General features: G+C 38.8%; 1 protein-coding gene across 3 annotated transcripts in view; it reads right to left on the bottom strand.

The window, feature by feature from the left end:
* The window catches only part of PRKG1 (protein kinase cGMP-dependent 1), a 1261682-nt gene that overhangs the window by 217488 nt on the left and 1025056 nt on the right, over positions 1-19138 (bottom strand). For all 3 annotated transcript variants that reach the window (XM_064594539.1, XM_064594538.1, XM_064594540.1), the window contains one exon: positions 5530-5624. In XM_064594539.1, the coding sequence (XP_064450609.1) occupies positions 5530-5624 (95 nt within the window). The remainder of the gene's footprint in view (positions 1-5529; positions 5625-19138) is intronic.

Consider the following 19138-nt stretch of genomic DNA (forward strand, 5'->3'; position numbering starts at 1 on the left):
AACAAACAAGTTGAAAACCTACATCAGTAGTGTCTGAAAAAATGCAGTCTTTATAGTAATAATACCAGGGGATTTACCAACCAGGTGGAATCAGAGACTAGAAAACTAGAGGGAAGTTGGTAGGAGTGATTGAAACACATGAAGATCCTTTTGTTATTCAAGAGAAGAACAGAGCCACTGGTTACCATTACATGTTGGCTATACATATTACAATCCTAAAGATTAATCATTAAAAGAATAGAAAAAGGTAAAACTTCTAAGAGATGGTACAAATGCAATTCACGTGACAGAAGAAAGAGAAAGGACGTATTGATCCAATGTGAAATGGAGATTTCAGATGTACAAAATTTTAGACAAAACTAGCTAATGGGCATTTAGGAATACAATATATACATAATAAATTATAGACACATGAGCAGGGGGGGGTGCACATGGCCAGCCTCAGGAAGTGATGGTGGGAAGGAGGGCAAGAATGGAGAGGAGACCAAAGAGGCTTGAATTGTATCTGTAATGTTTTATTCTCAGAAAAATACATGAATTATCAGATTCAAATATGACAAAGTATTAAAATGCTATATCCAGTATTATATCCTTTTATGTACTATCATTTTATTAATTTAAAAAAGGGAGGGGGGAGAAAAGCAGGTTCAGAAATGTTAATTCACTTTCCCAAGATCACAGTCCTTGAGGAAATAAAGCCTTGGCTTATTTTTTTTTTCCTATCAACAAGGACAGAGCATGGCAAGTGGCATAGGTGTTGGAAAATAGGCAAGAAGAGCTAGGATAATTCCTGGAAGGAAGGGCCTTCTATTAAAGGCCACCATTTAACAGGGTGGTGCAGGGCTGCATCTGGCATCCAGGGCTCTGTTCCAGCTGTAAAGAGGCCAAATCCCAAGAGAAGCAGAGGCTGTGACCTAAGGAAAGTTAGAGATCATCTAGTTCAACTGTCTTGGTTTCCAAATTCAGAACCAGAGACCCAGAGAGGTACTGGCTTGCTCCAAGTGATATCATCAGTGGGTGGTTGACTCCACATCTAAAGCTATGTCAATTATACCAAGTGTTCCAAAGTTTGGTCAAGAAATAGCAGAACATTCTTGGGAATGATGATGGTGATGTTGCCAATGCTACTGATAATGAGAGTGAAAACAAGATGGCGGTGGTGCTGATGATACCAGCTAACTTTTTTTGAGCATAATTTAAATTCTAGACACGCAAATGCTTTATAACAATCCCCTTGATTATTCCTCTCAAAAACTAAACAAACAAAAAAAAGAAAGTTAGGTACAATCATCACCACCGTTTCTGATTAAAGGAGAACCTTTCAGGGTCTCATAGTTTGTAGATGACTAAGTGGTTCCCAACCCAGGCAGTCTGACTTCTGGGCTGGAACTCTTCACCACAGGCTGTGCTGGAGACTCAAATGTCAGGGGAAGGGGACAGGGCCAAGTGGGAGCTCAGCCCCATCTCGGTCAGGTTGTGCTTACTCTTAGGTTTTTCCCTCTTACTATAGATGCACAGCATGGGTGTGGCTTAGAACTTGACACCATCTGATGCCCATGTGGACTCTGCGTGGTTTCAGGTCAGGTGGAGAGTTTAAAGCCATAGTAAGCATGTGATAGACTGACTCATGAATTACAGGACTATCCCTGCAATAATTTCTCTTAAAGACAACTTTAATTTTTCCTGTACATAAGGAAAGAGTCCTTCTGTAAACAGTACAACATTTTGCCCCCTCTTTGGTGTGGAAAAACCATTACCACGGGGGGTGGAAAAAAGTAGTGCTTGAGCCAAGGAATACTGAATAATCTGCTTCACATCGACCAAAGTGAAAGCAATCTGTGATCTCAATTTCTCTGCTAAAGAGATGCTACCAGTTAATGGATGGTAATAATATAGATTACACGATGGCTAGATCTAGGACTCTACTGTCTGCATAGAACAAGGAAATGGAGATTGTTCCTTCTAGAGGCAGAATTCTAGAGTAGAGTTCTGAAGTCAGAGTATTGAGCTCACATTCCAGCTCTGTCATTCAACCATCTACTGTGTGCTTCACCAATTCTTGTATTAAGCACTCTGAAATTTAAAAAGTATGGTCAAGGATTCATGTCAAAATTAACCAATTTATCAATATTTTAGTGGTATGATGAACATCCTCAGGAAAATAAAGCAACAGTTCCCAGTACATGTAAATTTTATGCATGAGACAACAACAATCTGAAATGCTGTGTTATGTACGCACAGAGAAGTCTATGTAATCTGTCTTCCAAGGATAAAAATTACATGATTTGCAAAGAAGCAAAGATATTACCCAAAAGAATACACACAGTGCCCAGAGGACTTTCTATCTCAAAGTAACATCTGTTTTTAAGGTTTTTAGAGGGAAATAAGCAAAGCAAATCAATCTGATATGTGAAAAGTTAGAATTTCTTGTGTCAAACATTGAAACTCAAAGATAAAAAAAAAACACAAAACATAGATACTCCGAGTGAAAAATAGGTCACATACATAGGACATCAGAACATTTAAAAAAAAATCAAAACAAGGAAATAACCAAGAAGGGTTAACCTAATAAGCTTCCTTCATTTGATTCTAGATGCAGGGTTTTAAGGAGACATATCTGATAGAAATCACAAAATGGCAGCTCACAGCTCAAATCATTTGCAGAAATGTTTGTTGGGTTGTTTGTTTGTTTGTTTGTTTTTTGCTTGCAGAGCTTTTTTCAAAAATCAAGTTAAAAATCACATTTCATATATTTTTTTCAAAACCGAAGTTTTTTTTCTGCTAAAAAAAAAAACCAAAGTGCCTAGCAAAGTGCTGGAGCTCAGGAATTGCTGTCCTCTTCACGGAAGGGTTTCTAGTTTGCCACCTTACCTTACTTATTTACATTACCAGCCTGCCCCCTGTAGACAAGCAAGTTCATAACCCCTTACCTACCGCCAAACAGATCCAAGCAGAGAGACAAGATCCAAGCAAGAAGGGAATGCTTGATTGGGCTACATTAGAGAGGTTCATTTGTTTGTTCATTCGTTTATTTATTCATTCATTCACTCATTCATTCATTCATTCAACGATTACATGCTGAGTATCTGAAAAGTGCCAGATACTGAGCTCCTATAAGAATATAAGTATTTGGACTTCTCATCAAGGTGACAGGCAACCATGGATCTCGAGGTCTATCAAAATGTTTGTAATAGAGAGATTTGAGGACAAAACAGTGATGAATTTTAGGAAATTGAATGAGAAATTCTAAGAAGTGCTAACAGTTGCAAGGGACCCAAAGGAAGGGGAATTTGAAGAAAGAGAGGGTGGGGGTGCCTGGGTGGCTCAGTCAGTTAAGCGCCTGCCTTCGGCTCTGGTCATGATCCCAGAGTGCTGGGACTGAGCCCTGAGTGGGGCTCCCTGCTCAGTAGGGAGTCAGCTTCTCCTTCTGCCCCTACCCCCTGCTTGTGTGCTCTCTCTCCCTCTCACATAAAGAAGGAAGGAAGGAAGGAAGGAAGGAAGGAAGGAAGGAAGGAAGGAAGGAAGGAAGGAAGGAAGGAAGGAAGGGGTGGTCAGCAGGGTAAAACTGGCTGAGAAGAAGAAGACAGAAAAGGAAGGGCAGTCTCTGGTGCAAGTTGCAAATCCCCGGTGACATTTCAGAGGGCACTTAGAGTAGGCTGGTAAAGCCAGGTGGAGCAGCGAGAATATAAGGGCAGAGGGCACAAGAAAGAAAGACACTGCTGGGGGAAGGATGGGGCCCCAGGGAACGCGGGGGAGTGGGAAGGCGGGGGCAGGGGGGGTGGAGTGAGGAGCCAGCCAGACCAGAGGACCAAACACGTACAGGAGAGAGTTGGGGCACCAGACAGTTCACGGGAATAGCCATATGCCAGAATGAATTCAGTCTAGATGGAACACCATTATATTCTGATACCAGAGAAAAGCTGGTAACTTTTCCATGAACTATATACTCACGGTCACTTCTTAAGAACTTCTAGACACATTCTAGAAAGGGGTTTTCACCATAAAAGCTTTCTTTAATAGGTACCCAAATTCAGCAGCAATAAGCTACAAAAGAAAATCTGTCCATTTTCAATCATGTTTTATTTTCTGGCATTTCACTTGTGATCTCAATCAGAAATGACTGAAAATATTTCTGTTTCTTTGGCTTGGTTGGAAATGACATTTTTTTTACACAGGCAGTTAATCTTGGACCAATGGAATCAGGAGGCATCATTCTCTAGAATCCTCTATGTATAATCAAGGGAAAGAAATATTCAAGTACAAATGATAGGTCTGTGTGCTTTATACTAAAAAGATAATGTTTATTTTTATTCTTTTGCGAATGTACAGTGAACACGGTATTTCTTCCAACATTGCCATAGAAAAAATCTAATGGCAAGTACATGCTCATCAGATAAGGATCAAATGAACTAAGCAGAAGAAAAGAAGAAAGTGAAATACTTTTAGCTCTGAATGTTCATAAGGTAATGTAGTGTACGTAAGATGACTTATCAGGATCTCTGTTTCATTTCTGTAGCTGTGAAAGGGTAAGAAAGAAAAAAAAACCCTGCTGATTGTGGCTTAAAAATTAAAACTCCCTAAATGATTTCTTCATAGTAATTTCACACAAAATGCTTATAACGTAATTTTTAAATGAAAGCGTAATGGAAACAAAACTGACTTCCAAATATTTTAGGCATAAATTATATCCTATTGCTACTCCTCTCTAGCAGACCCTCCGGCACCTGGATTTTGACACACATATAAATGTATATTGGTTATTTCTGATTCAAGTAGATGTATATACACACACGGCACTGAGTTTTGAAGAGTCTCATCAATCTATACGTGATAACTGAGATGTGTTGCTTACTGGAAAACAAGAGGCAAATACCCAAATAGAGCTATCATATTTGTCATGTGTTCTGCAATATGTGCAGTTCAAAGTCAACTGGGTGCCTCTTCCATAGTATGTGAGAAGACATCCCAATGCTTGCTTCTCGAGGACTTACTTTACAAGTAGAATTCAGAGACATTTTACAGCACGTGTCTCTGGGTCCAGCCTTTGGAGCCCATCCACGGGGATCCGCACGTGCATGATCTCCATCTCTACCACCCACAGTGACAACCACCACCCAGACATGAAGCCCATCCATCGCCTTCGGTGGGTATAGTCAGTTCAGGGATTTCCAAATTCTCAACCAATCGTCTTCCTAAGATTAGGAGCAAAACTGTGGCACAAAATAAGCTTAGCAGAGACTTTCCCCTCTCTTTTAGAGTCCTTATAGAGAGTGTAGAAAAGGAGCACAGAGCCAAGAAATTTCCCCATTAATATAAAAATGATACTACTCAAGTTCATCAATTAATCCTAAAGCCTATATAAATGCATGACAAGTCTCCCTGGAAATAAATAAAAATGGTCATCAAGGGTCTGGGTCCGATAGTAGGATCAACAGTAAATAAAGAGCCTGTTTTGCTTGGAGCTCAGTATGTGAGACGGGAATTTATGCAGCACTCAAACAAAAACTGTGTAACATGTCATCTACTCACCCCTGCAAGGCTTTCTCTCCAAACCAGTCTCCTTTCCCTAAAGTTCGAAGAAAGATCGGGTCTTCGCTGGGTGACTCTTCCCGAGTGACATTTACCTACAAAGAGAAACAAAGTCTATATCCACTGCACACACTGACTGATCAGATCAACACTAACTGGTAACGTTAATTTCATTTTTTGTTTCTTCTTTCAAACTTATTTTCATGAAGACCATGAGGACATTATCACTGAAAGGATCAAAGAAGAATATCACAAATTTCCATGCAAACCACAAGAAATGTCCTCCAATATTGTTATGCTGTTTCAAGCTGTTTTTAAGTAGTCATAAATTACTCAGAAATTTGAATTTCACTTAATCCTCATTCCGACCTCCTATGAGGTAAGCACTATGAATTAAGTGAGCATTCCTCCAATCTTTTTTAATGTGTTTATATGTTTGAATTTTTACAATACATGAATAGCCAATACAGTATGTATTGTTCTGTAACTTACACTTTTTCTCTTAACATCGTTTTATTACTTATCCATGTTCTTACATATAAATCTAGTTCATCTACTTGAATGCTTCCGTGCCTTCTTCCATTCTATATGTTTATCCATCCAACTCCTTATAGATGGATGTTTAAATTGTTTCCATTCTTTTCTGCAGTAAGCATCTTTCTATGCACCTCACATGCATGTTCCCCATTCCTGTAAGATAACGCCTGTCTCTTTTTCCTAAGAATCCAGCCTCCATTCAAAGGCCATTTACATGTTCATGAAGACTTCTTACAGGTCTAGCCCACGACAGTCCTTAAGGTCCACATGCTTCATTCAGAAGGATTTCATTTTTTAAAGATCTATGAATTGCATGTATATCTTTTTCCTTTTTACCGTAAAAGTGTGCTCTTCAAAGAGGTGGGTTTATCTTTGACACTCTCTACAATTTATAATAAGCACCTAAAAGAGCTGTAAGTTGTTGGAACAGAAAAGCTTTATTACCCAAACAAGGTATCTGGGCCCATAAGGAATTTTGACTTGGGTGACGGTCCACGGAAGGAAAGTAATCATGTTTTTGTTGCATGAATGAAGACATAAATGCACTAAGTTGTACCTTTGTGTTAATTCACTTCCCCTTCAAGTTCTACTAATATTCATAATACTGGCTATGCTTCTTCTAGAACTGTTAAATAGTTAAGAACTCACCTACCTGGAAAATGTAATGAAGCAGAAAAAAGTAATTTCTTAAGACAATGCTAGACAATTGAGCACATTTAAAAATACTATGCTTCAGGTTTCTGAGTTTAGAGAATGGATGACAAAGACCAGAATTTTTATAAACATTAAGAATGTATGTGCAAGGTGGAGGGAATCCAATTATTACTCTCCACTGATCCATTTGATTACTTTTCCACACTGTGTTTCAAACCATGGGGATGCAGTTTTTAACCCTCTTATACCAAGCTATATCACAGAGATGCTCATTTGCATGCTGATGAGGCTTTTATAGATGTGGGCAGAAATACACTAGCCCACTGATTCTCAAACTTCAGGGTAAGGGTCTTATTTAAAATAAAGGCTACTGTGGGATGAGTAGGAGACCTGGATTTTGTCTGGTATCAGGAATTCAGCTGGATAGGGATCAAGCCATTCTTAACACCTACGAACTCAACAGGAGATCGAAGAAAAGAATAGCAACAACTCTCTGAACAGAAAACCAACAACTTTCTGGAAGGTAGGACATGCGGAGAAGTGAATCCGAGGTGATATTCGGGAGGATAGATGGTGGGGGAGGGAACTCCTTCGGCCACTTCTGGCAGGTGATAGAGCCACTTGTACAAGTCTGCTCTGCTGAGGAACGTCGCTCCAGTGGCTAAGCAGGGGGTGGAACCCTTGCGGGGATAGTGTGGTCTCAGGACCCTCGGGCCACAGAAAGACCAGGGTGCCTGGGTGCAGCAGAGCTCCCAGGGATAGGAGCAGGGAAGCTGGCTACAGAGACGGAGGCGAGGTGCAGGCTCTCAGCTCGGGGTTGCCATAAACCATGATCCGTGGCACAGTCGGGCGCCTGCTCCTCCAACAGGGACCCAACAAGTGGCAGATCCGGGGAGACTCCCCTTCCTCCCCCGGGAGGAGCGGCACAGGAGTGCATCACAGGTGTCTGCTGGGTTTGGAGACTCCACATGGTGTCGGGTGCCAGAGATAGAAACGCTCGGTCACAGGCCGGGTGAGCACGGAGCGCGGCTGGAGACCGGGGAGACGGGAGTGACTGACTGCTTTTCTCTGGGGGCTCACTAAGGAGCGGGGCCCCGAGTTCTCGGCTCCTTCAGGGTGAAGATGGGGAGGCCGCCATTTTCACTCTCCGCCTCCAAAGCTGTATGGAAAGCTTGCAGGGAACAAAAGTTCCCGAGAGCAAACCCGAGCAGATTAGTTAGCCCGGACAGGCAAGGGCGGGGCAATTCTGCCTTCGGCAAAGACATTTGGGAACCATGGCAACAGGCCCCTCCCCCAGAAGATCAGCAAGAACAGCCAGCCAAGACCAAGTTTACCCAACAATGAGAACGGCAGAACTCCAGCACTAGGGGAATACTGCACATAGAATCCATGGCTTTTTTACCATGATTCTTTAGTCTTTCAAAGTTAATTTTTTTTAACTTTTTTTTTGAATTTTTCTTTTTCCCTTTCTCAACCAACATCTTATCAATCCCTTTTTTTAAAAATATTTTTATATTTCATTTTTAGAGTCATATTCTATCCCTTCATAGTAGTTACCCTTATTATTGGCATATATATATAAGTTGTTCTCTCTTTAAAATTTTGAGATAGGTTCTTCTAACAGATCAAAATACACCCTAAATATCTAGTGTATGGTTTTGTTCTATTCCCCTGCCTGATCACATCCTCTCCTTTTTTTTAAATCCTCTTTTCTTTTTTCAAACAACTTATCAATTCCTTTTATAAAATTTTTTATACTTTTTCATCTTTACAGTCATATTCCATCCCTTCATCATATCAACCCTTATTTTTGTACATATATAAGTGTTTCTTTCTTTAAAATTTTGGGAGGCACTTTCTTCTAACATACCAAAATACACCCAAAATCTAGTGTGTGGCACAGATCTATGCACGAGCCTGACCATATTTGATCATATTCTACTTTTTGTTTTGTTTTGTTTTGTTCTGTTTTTGATTATCTTTTTCTTTTTTATTTCTTTCTTTCTTTTCACCTGGCTTCAGGTCTTTTCTGATTTGTTTAGAGTATATTTTCAGAGGACACTATTACCCTGTTAGCATTTTGTTCTCTCATTAAACTTTTCTCCTCTGGACAAAATGACAAGATGGAAAAAATCACCTCAACAAAAAGAACAAGAGGTAGTATCGACTGCCAGGGACCTACTCAATACAGACATTAGTACAATGCTGGATCTAGAGTTCAGAATCATCACTTTAAAGATACTAGCTGGGCTTGAAAAAAGCATGGAAGTTATTAGAGAAATGCTTTCTGGCAAAATAAAAACTAAAATCTAACCAAGTCGAAATCAAAAAGGCTATTAATGAGGTGCAATCAAATATGGGGGCGCTAAGTGCTAGGATAAATGAGGCAGAAGAGTGAATCAGTGATATAGAAGACCAACTGATGGAAAATAAAGAAGCTGAGAAAAGAGCAATAAACAACTACTGGATCACGAGGGCAGAATTCGAGAGATAAGCGATACCATAAGACAAAACAACATTAGAATAATTGGGATCCCAGAAGAAGAAAAAAGAGAGAGAGGGGCAGAAGGTATACTGGAGCAAATTATAGCAGAGAACTTCCCTAATTTGGGGAAGGAAACAGGCATCAAAATCCAGGAAGCACAGAGAACCCCTCTCAAAATCAATAAAAATAGGTCAACACCCCGACATCTAATAGTAAAACTTACGAGTCTCAGAGACAAAGAGAAAATCCTGAAAGCAGCTCGGGAGAAGAGATATGTAACCTACAAGGGTAGAAACATTAGATTGGCAACAGACCTATCCACAGAGACCTGGCAGGCCAGAAACTGGCAGGATATATTCAGAGCACTAAATGAGAAAAATATGCAGCCAAGAATACTATATCCACTAGGCTGCCACTGAAAATAGAAGGAGAGATAGAAAGCTTCCAGGACAAACAAAAACTAAAGGAATTTGCAAACACGAAACCAGCCCTACAAGAAATACTGAAAGGGGTCCTCTAAGCAAAGAGAGAGCCTAAAAGCAGCATAGACCAGAAAGGAACACAGACAATATACAGTAACAGTCACCTTACAGGCAATACAATGGCACTAAATTCCTATCTTTCAATAATTACCCTGCATGTAAATGGGCTAAATGCCCCAATCAAAAGACACAGGCTATCAGACTGGATTAAAAAACAAGACCGATCGATATGCTGTCTGCAAGAGACTCATTTTAGACCCAAAGACACCCCCGGATTGAAAGTGAGGGGGTGGAAAACCATTTACCATGCTAATGGACACCAAAAGAAAGCTGGGGTGGCAATCTTTATATCAGAAAAATTAGATTTTAAAACAAAGACTGTAATAAGAGATGAGGAAGGACACTGTATGCTACTTAAAGGGTCTATCAAACAAGAAGATCTAAAAATTGTAAATATCTATGCCCCTAACATGGGAGCAGCCAAATATATGAGGCAATTAATAACAAAAGCAAAGAAACACATCAACAACAATACAATAATAGTGGGGGACTTTAACACCCCCCTCACTGATGTGGACAGATCATCTAAGCAAAAGATCAACAAGGAAATAAAGACTTTAAATGACACACTGGACCAAATGGACTTCACAGACATATTCAGAACATTCCATCCCAAAGCAATGGAATACACATTCTTCTCTAGTGCCCATGGAACATTCTCCAGAATAGATCACATCCTAGGTCAAAAATCAGGTCTCAACTGGTACCAAAAGATTAGGATCATTCCCTATTTTCAGACCACAATGCTTTGAAACTAGAACTCAATCACAAGAGGAAAGTCAGAAAGAACTCAAATAGGAGGCTAAAGAGCATCCTACTAAAGAATGAATGGGTCAACCAGGAAATTAAAGAAGAATTAAAAAAATTCACGGAAACCAATGAAAATGAAAACACAACTGTTCCAAATCTTTGGGATGCAGCAAAGGCAGTCCTAAGAGGAAAGTATATAGCAATACAAGCCTTTCTCAAGAAACAAGAAAGGTCTCAAGTACACAACCTAACCCTACCACTAAAGGAGCTAGACAAAGAACAACAAATAAAGCCTAAACCCAGCAGGAGAAGAGAAATAATAAAGATCAGGGCAGAACTCAATGAAATAGAAACCAAAAGAACAGTAGAACAGATCAAAGAAACTAGGAGCTGGTTCTTTGAAAGAATTAACAAGATTGATAAACCCCTGGCCAGACTTATCAAAAAGAAAAGAGAAATGACCCAAATCAACAAAATCATGAATGAAAGAGGAGAGATCACAAACAACACCAAAGAAATACAAACAATCATAAGAACATATTATGAGCATCTATATGTCAGCAAATTAGATAACCTGGAAGAAATGGATGCATTCCTAGAGATGTATCAACTACCAAAACTGAACCAGGAAGAAATAGAAAACCTGAACAGACCTATAACCACTAAGGAAACTGAAGCAGTCCCCAAAAATCTCACAACAAACAAGAGCCCAGGGCCAGATGGCTTCCCAGGGGAATTCTACCAAACATTTAAAGAAGAATTAATACCTATTCTTTTGAAACTGTTTCAAAAAATAGAAATGGAAGGAAAACTTCCAAACTCATTTTATGAGGCCACCATTACCTTGATCCCAATATCAGACAAAGACCCCATCAAAAAGGAGAATTACAGACCAATATTCCTGATGAACATGGATGCAAAAATTCTCACCAAAATACTAGCCAATCGGATCCAACAGTACATTAAAAGGATTATTCACCACGACCAAGTGGGATTTATCCCTGGGCTGCAAGGTTGGTTCAACATCCACAAATCAATCAATGTGATACAATCCATTAACAAAAGAGAGAACAAGAATCACCAACAACAAGACAGAAGAAAGAGAAATTAAGGAGTCAATCCCATTTACAATTGCACCCAAAACCATAAGATACCTAGGAATAAATCTAACCGAAGAGGCAAAGAATCTGTACTCAAAAAACCATAAAATACTCATGAAAGAAATTGAGGAAGACACAAAGAAATGGAAAAACGTTCCATGCTCATGGATTGGAAGAACAAATATTGTGAAGATGTCAATGCTACCTAGAGCAATCTACACATTCAATGCAATCCCGATCAAAATACCATCCACTTTTTTCAAAGAAATGGAACAAATAATCCTAAAATTTGTATGGAACCAGAAAAGACCCCGCATAGCCAGAGGAATGTTGAAAAAGAAAAGCAAAGTTGGGGCATCACAATTCCAGACTCAAGCTCTATTACAAAGCTGTCATCATCAAGACAGTATGGTACTGGCACAAAAACAGACACATAGATCAATGGAACAGAAGAGAGAGGCCAGAAATGGACCCTCAACTCTATGGTCAACTAATCTTTGACAAAGCAGGAAAGAACGTCCAATGGAAAAAAGTCTCTTCAACAAATGGTGTTGGGAATATTGGATAGCCACATGCAGAAGAATGAAACTGGACCATTTCCTTACACCACACACAAAAATAGACTCCAAATGGTTGAAAGACCTAAATGTGAGACAGGAGTCCATCTAAATCCCCGAAGGAGAACACAGGCAGCAACCTCCTCGACCTCAGCCACAGCAACTTCTTCCTAGAAACATCGCCAAAGGCAAGGGAAGCAAGGGCAAAAATAAACTATTGGGACTTCATTAAGATAAAAAGCTTTTGCAAAGCAAAGGAAACAGTCAACAAAAGCAAAAGACAACCGACAGAATGAGAGAAGATATTTGCAGTGACATATCAGATAAAGGGCTAGTATCCAAAATCTGTAAAGAACTTATCAAACTCAACACCCAAAGAACAAAGAATCCAATCAAGAAATGGGCAGAAGATATGAACAGACATTTTTCCAAAGAAGACATCCAAATGGACAACAGACACATCAAAAAGTGCTCAACATGACTCGGCATCAGGGAAATCCAAATCAAAACCTCCATGAGATACCACCTCACACCAGTCAGAATGGCTAAAATGAACAAGTCAGGAAACGACAGATGTTGGCAGGGATGCGGAGAAAGGGGAACCCTCCTACACTGGTGGTGGGAATGCAAGCTGGTATAACCACTCTGGAAAACAGTATGGAGGTTCCTCAAAAAGTTGAAAATAGAGCTACCCTATGACCCAGCAATTGCACTACTGGGTATTTACCCCAAAGATACAAATGTAGGGATCTGAAGGGGTACATGCACCCTGATGTTTATAGCAGCAATGTGCAAAATAGCAAACTGTGGAAAGAGCCAAGATGTCCATCGACAGATGAATGGATAAAGAAGATGTGGTATGTATATGTATATATATATATATATATATATATATATATATATATATATAATGGAATATTATGCAGCCATCAAAAGGAATGAGATCTTGCCATTTGCAATGACGTGGATGGAACTGGAGGGTGTTATGCTGAGCAAAATAAGTCAAACAGAGAAAGACATGTATCATATGACCTCACTGATACGAGGAATTCTTAATCTCAGGAAACAAACTGAGGGTTGCTGGAGTGGTGGGGGGTGGGAGTGTTGGGGTGGCTGGGTGATAGACATTGGGGAGGGTATGTGCTATGGTGAGTGCTGTGAATTGTACAAGACTGTTGAATCACAGATCTGTACCTCTGAAACAAATAATGCAATATATGTTAAGAAAAAAAAATAGAAGATAGCAGGAGGCGAAGAATGAAGTGGGGGAAATCGGAGGGGGAGACAAACCATGAGAGACGATAGACTCTGAAAAACAAACAGAGTTCTAGAGGGGTGGCGGGTGGGAGGATGGGTTAGCCTGGTGATGGGTATTAAAGAGGGCACATTCTACATGGAGCACTGGCTCCATGTTGTGTTATGCACAAACAATGAATCATGGTACACTATATCAAAAACTAATAATGTAATGTATGGTGATTAACATAACAAACAAAAAATTTAAAAAATTAGCTCTGAGGAAAAAAATAAAATAAAGGCTACTGAACTTCTTTTTTTTTTTTTTAAAGACTTTATTTATTTATTTGAGAGAGAGAATGAGATAGAGAGAGCATGAGAGGGGGGGAGGGTCAGAGGGAGAAGCAGACTCCCCACCGAGCAGGGAGCCTGATGTGGGACTCAATCCCAGGACTCCATGATCATGACCTGAGCCGAAGGCAGTCGCTTAACCAACTGAGCCACCCAGGCGCCCAAGGCTACTGAACTTCTTGATACATCTCCTGAGGCAAGGAAAACAAAGCAAAAATGAACTATTGGGACTTCATCAAGATAAAGACCTTCTGCACAGTGAAGGAAACAATCGACACACCTAAACAACAACATTCCGACATTCTTCGGAATGGGAAAAGATATTTGCAAATGACCTATCTGATAAAGGGTAAGTGTCCCAAATATATAAAAAAAAAAAATTGATGCAACTCAACACCCAAAAAACCAATAATCCAGTTAAAACATGGACAGAAGACATGAACAGTCTTCCAAAGAGGACAGATGGCCAACAGACACATGAAAAGATGCTCAACATCACTCATCATCAGGGAAATACACATCAAAACGACAATGAGATATGACCTCACACCTGTCAGAATGGCTAGCATCAACAACAAGAGAAACAACGTGTATTGGCAAGGATGCAGAGAAAGGGGAACCCTCTTGCACTGTTGGTGGGAATGCAAACTGGTGCAGCCACTCTGGAGAACAGTATGGAGGTTCCTCAGAAAGTTAAAAATAGAACCACCCTACGATCCAGCAATTGCACTACAAGGTATTTACCCAAAGGATACAACAATATTAATTCAGAGGGATACGATGCACCCCAATATTTATAGCCAGCATTATCAACAATAGCCAAATTATGGAAAGAGCCCGAATGTCCATTGATTAACGAATGGACAAAGAAGCTGTGGTATACATATACAACAGAATAGTACTCAGCCAATGGAATAGTACTCAAAATGAATGGAATCTTGCCATTTGCAATGATGCAGATGCAGCTAGAGCATATTATCCTAAGCAAAATCTGTCAGAGAAAAACAAATACCATTTGATTTCACTCCTAGGTGGAATCTAAGAAACAAAACAGATGAACAAGGGGGGAAAAGAGAGAGGCAAACCATAAAAGAGACTCTTAATGATAGAAAACTGAGGGTTGCTCGAGGGGAGGTGGGTAGGTGATGTGTTAAATGGGTGATGGGTATTAACGAGGGCACTTGTTGGAATGAGCGCATATGTAAGTGATGAATCACTAAATCCTACACATGAAACTAATATTACACTGTATGTTAACTAACTAGAATTGAAATAAAAACTTGGAAGAAAAATATAAAGGAGACTCTTATTCTTGAAGTTCTAATTTAGTGGGACTGGGAAATCTGTATCTGAAAGATTAAGATAGGTGATTTAGATGCAAATGTTTTGTAAACCAAACTCTGACACACATCAATTCATTGTTTCATTTCTGGGCTTCAATTTTCTCATCTGTACTATGAGGTAACCCAAGAAGATTATTTGTCAGTCCTCACTACAAAAAAAAAGTCATGAACTGAGGTATAATATACTGTGAGATCATGAATTCAAAATTAGATATAAGGATACATTAGATAATTGTACATTTGCCATCTGGTTACCAACAACAACAAAAATGATTAGAAATTCCAAATGGCAGACTTACTTATGCAAGGCATGGGGAGATTTCAGTTGCTTTGGAAATATTCTTTACAAATATTGAAATGCAGTAACAGAGCCATAAAAAGTGCGCCACCTATCCAATAGACCACTTTCTGCTTATATGACAAGTGCGAAGGAAAACCTATCTGCATAATCCATGTATGTGAAAAGATAAGCAGTTCAAAGAACAAGAATAAAAGGTTTCCTTTAAGGTTGTAATTTCCACACTGTTTCTTTGTACATATAATGAATCATTCTAAATATGCACAGACACCTGGCATGGACATTTGCATCTTTAATTCTAAAAAAATGTCAGGGTAGAGAAGTTACATACAGAGATAGCCTCTCTGACCTTGGCCTATATTACTTATTCTTTCCCTGAAACCACAGAGTACTTTATGATCCATAATGCTATGGGAAAGAACTAGCTATGGAGCCTTAAATATAATACTCGGTCTATTTGAACCAGTTACCTCATCACCTTGTCCAAAAAATGGAAGAGTTATCCCAAAAGAGGGTGTATGTGTGCATGCATTAAATGAGAAACTTTTGAAAAGCATCCTCTTAAGAGTAAGTGCTCAGGGCGTGTGGGTGACTCAGTCGGTTGAGCATCTGACTCTTGACTTTAGCTCGGGTCGTGATCTCAGGGTCATGAGATCAAACCCTGAGTTGGGATGCCCACTCAGCAGGGACCCTGCTTGATTTTCTCTCTCTCCTTTTGCCTCCGTCCCTCCCCCTGCTTGTGCACGTTACCTCAAAAAAAAAAAAAAAATCTCTACAAAAAAATAGTAAGTGCTCAAAAAAGTTGGTTACTTCTCCTATATTTCCCCCCCTTTCTTCTACTTCCCTCACCTACTTTGGAAATTCATGCATTTGATTGTAAAAGAAATATCCCCTATCACTACTAGTGCTCTCTCACTGTTGCTATAAATGCTATTTAGAGCATAAACTTCTTTTCCTTAAGACAGATAAAGGAGAGTGTGTATTCTTATGTCCTTTTTACTTACCTATATGTTAACTTTTTTTCTATAAGACATGTGTGTAGTCTTGTAATTTGAGTTTTTTAAAACTATTTTTAACTATACTGATAATTTAAAAAATTAACAAGCAGAATAAAAATTAGATCTTTTTAAAGGGACATATAAAATTGATCTTTGATACCAAAGTCTTCAACAAACAAAATCAATGTGCATAACCAACATTTTTAATCAAAAACGATTCAAAAAGAAAACGTTTTAGTACAGATCCAGTGGGTTTTATAAACAATGTTTATTGTTAAAAAACAAAACAAAACCTGGAATTTATAGATTTATGGGGAAGACCCAACTAGAAAATGAGGGTTAGTGAGGTAATCATTTTCCTCCCTGTGTGACTATTAGATTACAAAACGCAAGGAGTCCCCAAAACAAAGCAGTTCCCCTTTCAAACAATGTTCTGCACATATCACTCAAAAATGGGTCCTGTTATTCCCAAATCAAAATGGCTCCTGATGTAGAATGAGGACACTTCAGGTATCTGGTAGTTTGGGACATGTACTGGGTAGGAATGTTTTTTTTCTGAACTTGAAGCTTGCCTGTATTCTTTGAGTCATAAGTTAAATTCCGTGTGGGCAAGATTTATGATTCCTAAGGGTCTTATTTGACAACTGAACCCTCTGTGTAACACAGGAGTAAATTAGAGTCTCTTTCTACCATGTGTCCTAACCCATGCTCCCGACATGTCTGCCGTGAATCTTACGTTCATGATCCTCTTTCTAATGTTTGCAATTTAATGCATGTGCATAGGCATGCACTCATATCTTATTCCATGCATGAGTACCATATATTTGACTGTTTTTGAGCTTTATAAAAATAACAGCATGCATATTCTTCTGCAACTTGCACCTTTTGATTGGTACTGTATTTGAGATTTACCCAATTCTTCCATGTTTACATATATAAATGTAGTTCATTTCCTCTTTGCATATTATCCCATTATATGAATATATTTTATATATATTTATATTTATTTATATATATTTATAGATATTATATATTATATAATTCATTAATTCTTCTAGAGATGTCACTGTGTTTCTTTTAGCTTTAAATATCTAATTACTGTTCTATCTCTTCATTTCCAGATATATTTTTCTTGACTTAGTGCAATGGTTGGGGCATCTAGTTCCACAATGAACAGAAATGGTGATAATGTGCATCTTTATCTTGTTCTTGATCTAAAAGGAAGGGCTTTGGGGCACCTGGGTGGCTCAGTCAGTTGGGCATCTGCCTTCAGCTTGAGTCATGGTCCCAGGGTCCTGGGATCGAGCCCTGCATCGGGCTCCTTGCTCAGCAGAGAGCATGCTTCTCCCTCTCCCTCTGCCTGCCACTCCCCCTGCCTATGTTCTCTCTCTCAAATAAATAAAATCTTAAGAAAAACAAATAAATAAAAAGTAAAAGGAAGGGCTTTTCATGTTTTACTCTTATGCATCCATATACAAATAAAATTTCCATAATTTTCATTTTTAACAAATATCATATTAAGCCAATTTATTTAACCAACATGCTTAAATACATGTTAATTCTAAGCAAAGCCATGTAGTTTTAAATGGCATTTAATGAACGAGAACTTTTGAATCACATTTTTTTCTAATGGTAGCATACAACATATGTTGAATAGAATCAAAATCAAAATACATTTGAATTATTATTGGAACTCTGAAATTTTGTCTACCAATCCTGTTCAGTTTTGGTACAATTTATGTATAGAGACAGTACATTTTTTGATGTAACACAGCTACAGCTTTTATCCAAGATATTTTTCATTGCTCTGTTGTGAATCCTTGGAGGTTTATAGTTCACTGCTGGGGGAATGGAACATCAAGTTTCCAGGCAACTGGGATATATAGAGAACTAACTCAGCTTCTAGATGAGTCCTTTAGACATCACTGCAAGCATGGTGCCCAAGTTGTAAAAAATCACATTGTGTAGGTTTAAGGGAGAGGAAATAAATATTTCAGAGTTTTTCTCTTTGTGTTCATATGCTTCACAGGAAAATAAAAACAGTTTTACATGTCAATAAATGTCTTGAACTGGGGAAATCCATTGGTAACTCTAGCCACCTGTTGCGTGTCTTAAAACGTGTTCTAAGGAAAAGCCAGTTTAGTGGAAACAAGGAAATCATCTTCTCCAGGGTTATCCTTCATAAGTTTTTAAATGCATATGAAGACAAATTTACATCTGTATACCTGAAGCAAAGCATACAGCTTAAGAAAATTCCAGTTCCACAACTTATTTGCCTGCTTACTTGAAGGCACTCTTGTTAATTTTCTCTCCTCTTCCTTCCACTGGGACTTAAGCGTGTTCATCTCCTGCTTCTTAGGATTTAATATACTGATTCCAATATAGGTGTAACAGAATTAATAGAATTAATATACCAATATACCATCTATTATTTATCATATAATTAATATAATTAAAAATCATAGAAGCTAAGTTGTATGACATGAAAAACTAGCCTTAGAAAATCTATGGCTGGTTTAAAAAAAAAAACATCTTGAGTGTGTCAAAAGAGTCTAACATATTCTTACTACTTGTCTCCCAGAATCCCCACGGTGCTCTGAAACACTGCCAAGGGAATGGGTTCCTGTGGTGGGTTTCCTCACTATTTCCTTTTATACATATTACAAAACTCATAAAGCAGCACCACTAACGCAACTCTTTGCAACTGAAACTGGTTACAAACAGCAGCTTCTTTTAGGTAGTGTTTGAAATTTACAGT

The sequence above is a fragment of the Mirounga angustirostris genome, unplaced genomic scaffold (assembly GCF_029215605.1).
Source record: "Mirounga angustirostris isolate CCGP_5_RB_7025 unplaced genomic scaffold, mMirAng1.0.hap1 SCAF_6, whole genome shotgun sequence".
Lineage (NCBI taxonomy): Eukaryota > Metazoa > Chordata > Mammalia > Carnivora > Phocidae > Mirounga > Mirounga angustirostris.